Source organism: Trichinella spiralis (assembly GCF_000181795.1).
Source record: "Trichinella spiralis strain ISS 195 chromosome Unknown Scfld1557, whole genome shotgun sequence".
In the NCBI taxonomy this organism is placed as follows: Eukaryota; Metazoa; Nematoda; class Enoplea; order Trichinellida; family Trichinellidae; genus Trichinella; species Trichinella spiralis.
The window spans coordinates 956,323-965,449 of record NW_003528496.1 but is presented as its reverse complement, the minus strand read 5'-3'; the positions used below and the strand labels follow the sequence as shown (position 1 = coordinate 965,449).

The window sequence follows — 9,127 nt, the reverse complement described above, 5'->3', positions numbered from 1 at the left end:
TTGAACTTGGTATAAGTGAGCATGGAATTTAAAAGAATTTCCATGCACTTATCATATTTACCGTTTAATTAAATAAAGAGAATTTTTTTCGCCAAAATCTTATGCACTATAAAGTTCGACTGTATTTTATATGAAATGTATGAACGTCAAACAGGATTTTTCATACAAACAGCAAACCTCATCGACATTTATAAAAAATATATATGCATGTTTTGTAACAAAAAAAAACTTTGTAAATATTAAAATTCTTGGATTGAAAATAAGAAAGATTTAAATAGAACACTCCCAGTAAAATCAATTAATTAATCAAATACTAACAATTTAATAGTTGTCATTCCTAGGCTTAGCTAGAAAGCTGAAACTGTGAACAATTTGTTAATTGTGCATTTTCCCTTTGTATTAAAATCGCCTTTACCAACATATGCGATGTGACGAGAAAAGCGAAGAATGTTTGACAAAGGCATATGCGTGAAATCATGCGTAAAATTAAGTGAAATTGCGAGCTAACGCGTAACGTTAGCATTAGCGCCATTTGTAACCCGGAAATTAAAAGCGTTGCTACAACATTCCAGATTTTTCAAATAGATTATTCAGTATGTTGACATTACACCCGGAAGTTAACATCCAATCTTGATAAATTTAAACAGGCAACAAATTTATTTACAAACAATGGGAGCACGTTTATATATATACATAATCAGTAACGAACCGCGTTCTCTCATCTTACCCTTTATCTGCTCTTTGCGCATGACGTTCCTGTGATTTGTCTTATTTCATGGCTGAAAATTTGCATTTGGTTTTGAATGAAAGAGGTAATTGTAATTTAGTACATGAAGGAAGAGTTTACAACTTGAAACGTACGAATATGGAATATAAACAGTGGTTTTTCCGTCAGGTAATTAATATTTTATCTCATATCTCATTTCTGTTCATTCAGTTCAAGTTCATCATGTAGGTTAAAAAAGGATGCCGGGGTTCAATCCACACGAACTTGGATGTGGACGCAGTCTTGGATTGTAATCCTCATGCAAATGATTGCATCCCTGATAATGACATCCTTTATAAAATGGAGAAAAAGGAGAAGAGAAATCCTTTATAAAATTTCCGGGTTCAGCATGCAAGGCTGTTATTTCCATTTTTGCCAAGCAGTTCTGCGGAAGGTAACGGATCTTGAGATGGGAACCAGCTATATCAATGAAGCGGCAACGAAAAAAAAGTCAAATTGTTGCTTGCAACGGCTTTTTTGCCGCCTCATGATGTACCTGTTGCCGTGGAACTGCTTGGCAGAGATGCTACGGGTTCAATAGCAGCCTTGTTCAATTACTTCCGAGTGGGATGGATGCCCCCTGACAGACTGCCGATGTGGAATGTATACAATGTAAATATTCGTACGAACAATGATTTGGAAGGCTGGCACTTCAAAATGAACCGACTTGCGGGGAAGCGACACCTCGGCTTTTATGAACTGCTCCAGTTGCTGATCGATGATCAGGGATCAACGGAAACGTTGATTCAACAAGTGACAACAGTGATCATCAGGCGTTACCGCCAGTGATTTACAGATAAAAAATAAGAAATATGAAGAACTGCAGCAACGCATAACAGCGTTGACTGCAGAATACAATGGCGGTACGCGTACACTGGAGCAGTTTTTAAGAGCTGTGGCGTACCATTACTGAGTGCCAGCCTTTTCTGTACAACTGCATTATTTTTATTTAATCTTGTACAGTTTTTCATTGCCTCTCTATTGTGATGTTTTGTTTTATTATATTGTTCGTTTGTTTTCTATTGTATTATATTATGTTATATTGTTGTTGTATTATATTATATTGTTGTTGTATTATCTTATATTGTTGTATTGTATTGTATTGTATTATATTATGTTATATTGTTGTTTTATATTATACTGTTATACTTTGTACTGCTGAACAAAACAGTATAAATACGATAGATCAGGAGATTGCTTGCTATGTAAAAATAGTTTGATTAATGTCTTCTCAAATAAATAAAACCATGAGCTACGCATTTAACAATAAGTAAAAAGTAAAATGCAATTTGCTATGTGAAATTCAGAACATTGCAATGAACATGGAAACAAAAATACCGCCAAATTCTTCCACAGGTCTTATTTTCATTAATACAATATAAAACCCGCCATTTTTCTCCAGTCTGTATTGTATTGTATTGTTTTCCTTAATTTTTCATAGTAATTTCATTCTCGTACTTTCCTGAATTTGAGAACAACAGAATTGTCATAAAACAGTCAAAAAGTTAGAAATAAAATTTGACAAATAAAATGAAATAATATTTAACAAATAAAATGTAAAGCAGTGACAACAAAAGAAATTTACAGGCACGCGTCAGAGCAGCAACAAATGAAATTTTACTGAAAAAAAGTGGGCGGAGTCTGCGGGGGGAATCGGGTCTCACCCTATTAAAGTTGCGCAATCCAAAATTCAATATTTGAACCAATGAAATGAAAAAATATTACAGCTAATCACAAGAGAAAGATTTGACTCAATGAGCAATTAGACAAGGAAAACCAATACGACAAAGATTTGACGGTCCAATAAAATAGCGTGATCAACGACCAATAAGTGAACAGTGGAACCGAAGGGGGAACATTGAGAGACCAAAGAGGAACCCCATGATCACTTCAGTTTTCCTTCACAATCAAAAATAAGAGGCGCTTCAAAAAATGTTTTCAGATTGGGTTTATTTCAGATTTTTTGTTTCATCACCTTAATAAACTCAGTATATTTGGTTTTCTTATCTGGGTGAACCCTTTCAATGTGATCTTTCATCTTTAAAGCCTTCATGGGACCGTTACTGAAAACGTTTTGAAATAGTGAGACACATAGGCATTTCAAAACATTCAAGCACAAGCGAAAGCAGCTTTGAAACTTAATTTTAAATATTCTTGCGAACTGTCTGAACTTCTTATTTGCATCAGCGTTCGCCAATATGCTAAGCAGAAATGCACAGAAATGAAGCACAGCCCGCTTGCTGTGAAGAGCTGCAACAATTAAGCGGAAACAAGCGTTAAATGACCAGTAAAAAAAGGCGATGAAAGTTTAGCCTATAATCGAAAATTCCCTTAGCAATCCGCACTTTGTCCCCAGAAAATTAATTTCTGGTGGTGTTCATTGATAGTTCAGAAAAGTATAAATTATTGTTGGAGAAATATTTCTCCAAGAAGTAAATTTCTCAGATAGGATTTCGAAGTTCATATTCAATCCCGCTGTTCATCGACCCCCATTGGACACCTAAGCCTCTGTCCACCACTTAGATAGTCCCATCGAACCCAAGGGGAAGATATCGACCACACTGGCTACCACTGATGTACAATTAAAAGCGAAGAGAATACACCGAACACACTGATTATACTAAGATCAAATCACTGAGATAAATTTAATTTTGATATGTTTTATAAAGTTTTATCATTCCTAGAAATGTTTTTTATAAATATATTACTTGCTGTGAATTTTATAATCTTTAATTATTACTATTTACCTTAGAAAGTTATCCTATTATTCTACATGCCATCACATCACAATTAATTTATATCAAATCCATTACTCACAACTCAGCAAAAATAACACAAAATATTGGAAGAAAAGCAGTGGTTTTTATTTTCCTTCATTCAACAACAACAATAATAATGAACACACAACAATAATAATTAAATAATATTAACCAACCGACAATAATGAAAGAAAAACACAGTGCAATATATTGCATAGCTACCACTTGAAATGCTGCATTACCGCATAGATAAAGGTGCATTATATATAAAACGTAGTTAATCAACGTTGGACAGCGGCTGATTAGTTTCATCGGTCAGAGGAACGCTAAAGTTTGACTAATCTGAGCATAAACCTGTCAGAAATGACAAAAGTGGATAAACTGCTTTATCAATAAGTGTCAGCTCAGTAGTAACGCTGCATGTCTACTTGACTGCTTGAGTGCCATGTTATCCAATGCCGTACACAGGGTTAAAGCTGCTGAATCGCAAACCATACACTGCTTTTAGCATTTGCTGCACAATACGCTGTGATTCAGATTTGCCTGCTTACAGCACTGTATGTCTCTTCACGTTTCAGGGTGAGATTCCTGTGTAACAACTGCTGAGAGTTTCCTGCCGCGTTCCTTTTTTGTCATCTGCTGAACCTTTCAGATCCCTCCAGTCCGCTTTTATCACAGGAAGTGACAGAGGTTTCAATTCTGTTTTCGCAGACGTACATGGAGATACATTTTTTGATGTCCAGATGTAATTCCATTAACAATCATTCAAATCAGACTCAATCCTCCATCAACTGGAATTAATCAGCCCTGTTTCCAGTTTGTTCTTAAGCAACAGCAATGATCAGCGCTCTGAAAACTATATCGTACTTTCTTCAATTTCTGTCGCTTTTGCGTACCCCATGAAAGAGGAGGTATCACACATTGACGTGTGGTGCAAATTCTGGTGCCACTGTCAAAGATAGGGTGCTTGACTACTGCTTAAACTCATGGATGTGCTGCTGACAATGGGTGAAGCTTCATTTATTCACTGAGAGATGGTATTATGACTACAGGTAGTTGTCATGGTGGTCTGGCTGATCAGGCACTGAAGGTACGCACACTTCATATCTCACGTGATCAGAAGCCTGTTCATAATGAAACTTCTTCAACGCTTCTCAGTTTTTTCCAGAGAAGTCTTCTTCTGAGGCAATCTAGAACGGCTCTACTTCTCAGAATTTTTTCATCGTTTCTTCTGCAGGATTTTCTGCTGAATCCTTCAGATCCCCAGTTAAGCATATGGCAATGAGTTGACCTGCCTGAATTCACTTCAACTCTTATTTTTATTATACAGCCACTGGTTCACCGGCATGCCCTTGCTGCACATAAAGGCCCAAGTGCTTGAAGTAATGAATCTGATGAAGACACTGAGTATGGATTGTTGTGCCAGAAGAAGGTACGCCAGCGTTGGCATGTCATGTGCCATGAGTTCATAGGGTCCATTTCAGCTTGTTTGTGTTTCTCGCATATTTCATGTGTTTGAAGAAGTTGTGATGGGTCAACAACTTCGCTGATAGCTCAGAGCATTGTGCATTTCCATGTGTCTCGTCACTCGCTGCGCCCTGATCTTTCACAGCCATTGGAATGCATGCCATGCTTCCAATCTTCTGCCAGGGTAAACTACCCGGCAATACCTTCTCGACGGTTTCATGAGTATAGCTGTTATCAGGTGAAATGAAGACTAAGGTTCTTTTATCAGCTTTGAAGTCATTCGACAAATCAACAATTACCTTCTCGTCCGCCTGAATCATTTCATCACAGTTGATCAATCATATAAAAGGTTTCAGGAGATGGTATGCGCTGAACGGGATTATAATTTCAGAAGCTAAAGCTAACACTACTGAGGATTCTTGTCAGCTCTGCCAGCGCATCGACGATTCTTCTCTGGTACTTGTAATGAGCATGTAGACCTGAGTTTTTAAGTAGTACACGCAGCAACTTTCTAAACTGATGACAAATGACTTCAGCCGCTTGATCCAATTCTGTTTCTCTGTTGCCAGTTCATAATCATCGTTGCTGCTAGAAGGGCGAGTGATGATTCCCAGCGCCTCACAGCTCAGGCAGCTGCACAGGTTAGTTATCTTGGCTGAGTTGGCAATCCTGGGTGTTGATGCTCACACTAAATGTGCTGAAAATGATCAACACAGTGTAAAGTCACCATTGAAATTTGGTATCTTCTATCTCGATCTCTTTGCGCTATCTCGATGATATTATAGCAATCAAAAGCCAGGCAGAGAGTATAGTGTTTATTAGTAACTACGAACAAGCACTGTCGACGATACGTCAGCGCAAACTTTCCAAACCAACAACAACAACACGCTCGATGCAGACAACGCACTACCGTAATCCTTTTTGATCTTCAAGTATATATCAACTTACGGTAGCTTCAACTTTCTTCCACTTTGTTGTATAGACAAATACTGTTGTTAGCTCAGTCCGTGTCCGCTACAAGCCTAAGATCAGTCTTTCCGGCTCAAAGATCTAAATTTCACCAATAGTCACGCAACGTGATCCCCAAGTATAGAGCACTGTACTTCTTGTATTGGATCTTCCTCGTCGATAACGATAATCAAGTTTCAGTGGACTGTATAATTAACCCGCGGTTCGACTATTTGAACCACTGAGTTCTATCTTCGATGTACGGTTCCCCCTATTGGACCCGCGTCGTAAGCTCCAACGACTTACCTATTGTCTCTGCTGATTCCAGTCACGTTTTCTCCGGTATTCCTTCCCGTCTTTCGAATATAAAGACCAAAGCACAATCTCGAAAAGAACACCAACGCTTTATTCGACTAGAGATCAACTGACTCACACACACTGACTAAGTCTGACTGACTCTAACTAACTAACTGACTGACAACTATATATATATATATGTGATACACACACGAAAGAAAAACAAACTACAACAACAATTAGGTCAAATATATCGGGTTGCTTCTAAACGATAACGACTGGTTCGCTGGTATCGAATTGCTTCCAGACAAAACAACTATGGTCAGCTATATCGGATTACTTCCAAACAATAACAACTATGATCTGCTATATCAGGTTACTTCTTTCTTCTAAAAATACCTCATCATACTGTCGATTATTGACGCTCAGGTTTTGTCTTCGGTTGGAATCTGCAACACTTCTCTTGCCTTCAGACGTGCTCCAGACTACCTACTCGCAATTACGCAAATAAGTGCACTATAAAGCGTGAATCAACAAAACACAGAAGAATAATCACATGTGTAAACGTCGACAATGCGAATACTGTCGTCGACGTTAGCGAACCTGCGTGTCAGGGTTGAATACAGTGGACTGCAGCACCAGTTCACTTCATTTTTTATGGAATTGTTATTGAATAAGTCACAAAAACTAACCTGTATACAAAAGTCAAATTAGGATACTCATACTTCAGCAGAAACCAGCAAAACTGGATTAAAACAGTGTTCCTGACGGAACAGCACGGATACTGTATATTTGAATCTGCATATCATAATACTGTATTCCTGGAGACTGAGAAATGTCACCGTCAGTATGAAATTCAGCCAACTTACTGAAGTGACACGTATTGATAACGCTTTTTTTCTGTTGGTGTCATCCGTGACAGATGTGAGCATCCTCTCTTCAAACTGTTTCGTTGTTGTAGCGAAGCTAACATATCAAACTTTCGCCGAAGCAAGTTTACGGTACTGAATCCGGGAAGAATGAAGCCAAATGCATCAGCAATTTGTTGCTGTGGGATGTGACGCTGCACTTTGGTGAGGCAAATTCAGAGCAAAGTGGCCCCCCAGACAAAGGATCAGATTAGTCTAGCCGCATATTATTTAAAAGCTGTTGAGAAATCTTTTCTCAATACCTGCTCATCACTATCTAAAAATCCCCGTGGCAACAAAACATTGCTCCTGGTACGAAAACAACAATGGCGCAACGCCAGTTGCACACCTTGTTTTTCTCAATAGAAAAACAATGTAAGAGCAATTAAGCGGTGAAAAGGTCAGCGTCCTGTCATATATCTGCCACAACTCCGTTGGCCAGTTGCTGAAAAAGCGTCAAAGTGAAATGTGGCTGACAGCACGCCTGTTCAGACCCCGGCTAAGCTGCACAGTCTGCGGGATTGCGCAACCAAGCCGATTTCCTAATTACTTTTCGACAATCTAGGTCACCAGACGCGGAGTGAGGTCAAGAAAAAGATATAAATACAAGTGCGGAGGGAGGAGGGAACATTAACACCAAAATTAACACCAACATTAACACTGATTAACACTGAACAAGCCGTATCGAACACCGCCTGAACCTTTGTCTCTCTCTATATCATTATTATTACTCACTGTTCTGTTCTGAATAAACCGAATCTTAATCACACCCGTTGTCATTGATATTCTATAATTAACATATATTGTCCACTACCAAAAAGATCCTCAAGTTCGAACTAAAGATTCTTCAACATTTTTCTGGTCCTCCGAGCCGGATTCGAACCAGCGACCTATGGATCCAACTCGTGATACTACCAGCGATCGAACATCCTCCACAAACGACGACCGGAAATATGACCAGTCCAAGGAGCCAAACCAGAGCATATGATGCCGAAGGATCGGCACTGAAGTATTGGATGAATCGATTGCAAAGACTTTGCACTGGACGGACGGATCTAGAAGCCATCCGCGAAGCAACTAAAACATTGGGACGTGCAACACAACTCTTCTTCGAGTCGCGGCAACGTTACTTAGATAGCTTGCCGGAGGAAGAAAGAAATCCAGCAATAATGGAATTCGACGAGCTAATCGATAAGCTCAACACCACCCAAAGTCAAGCTGACGAACTGCTGACGACCGCTGAAACACCATCGTCGGCCGAAATTACCCAACCACCAGCCACCAAAAACAACGATCCCAAGACCAACTCGACCAGGCCGATCCCAAAATTACCAACATACGCGAGAAATCAAGCGTAAAATTAAGTAAAATTGCGAGCTAAAACGTAAGGATAGCATTAGTGCCATTTGTAACCCGGAAATTAAAAGTGTTGCTACAACATTCCAGATTTTTCAAACAGATTATTCAGTATTCTGACATTACACCCGGAAATCTTGATAAATCAAATCTTGATAAATTTCAACAGGCAGCAAATTTATTTACAAACAGTGGAGCAGATTTATATATCAGTTGGAAAATCAGTAATAGACCACTTAGGGTACGGATGGTACATTCAAGGTTGTACCTCAATGATATGAATAGCATTTTACCATCCATGCCATTGTGGCGAGTAAGCTGGTTCCAGTAGACTGTTGCTATGTACGGTTAAAGATATTGGCAAATAAGAGTTTATATTCCAAGCTTTAATAAACAAAGCCGCTGTCCTTAGCGTCAATCTTTATCCACAAACAATAATTTGTAATTTTGAAATCGCCCTGATACCACTTTGTTAATGTCGTTCACTGATATGTTGTTTACTATTGTTGTTGTTAGTGCTGTTGGCTAGTGAAAAATAAAAATCACTATTTAACTTATTTTTTGTATTTTTTTTTCTGAATTATTACTATCGCATTTGATATAACGTCGGTTTGGTACTAACTCGG

At 38.5% G+C, this 9,127-nt stretch overlaps 3 protein-coding genes across 3 annotated transcripts; all 3 read left to right on the top strand.

Annotated features, from left to right (window-relative positions):
• The first annotated feature begins 4,567 nt into the window (after window positions 1-4,567).
• On the top strand, window positions 4,568-5,917 carry Tsp_04756 (hypothetical protein). The gene is made up of 6 exons (XM_003369293.1): window positions 4,568-4,791; window positions 4,856-4,957; window positions 5,047-5,205; window positions 5,349-5,448; window positions 5,529-5,633; window positions 5,792-5,917. Exons 1-6 carry the CDS (start codon window positions 4,568-4,570, stop codon window positions 5,915-5,917), a joined length of 816 nt encoding a protein of 271 aa, XP_003369341.1.
• A 638-nt stretch (window positions 5,918-6,555) lies between these two features.
• On the top strand, window positions 6,556-7,109 carry Tsp_04755 (hypothetical protein). Its single transcript, XM_003369292.1, has 3 exons — window positions 6,556-6,612; window positions 6,711-6,852; window positions 6,916-7,109. Exons 1-3 carry the CDS (start codon window positions 6,556-6,558, stop codon window positions 7,107-7,109), a joined length of 393 nt encoding a protein of 130 aa, XP_003369340.1.
• A 989-nt stretch (window positions 7,110-8,098) lies between these two features.
• Window positions 8,099-8,814, top strand: Tsp_04754 (aspartyl/glutamyl-tRNA(Asn/Gln) amidotransferase subunit C; the record flags this gene model as incomplete). The annotated part of the gene is made up of 2 exons (XM_003369291.1): window positions 8,099-8,499; window positions 8,592-8,814. Coding segments are annotated over exons 1-2 (624 nt in total), but the record flags the coding sequence as incomplete, so codon positions are not given.
• Window positions 8,815-9,127: the final 313 nt, after the last annotated feature.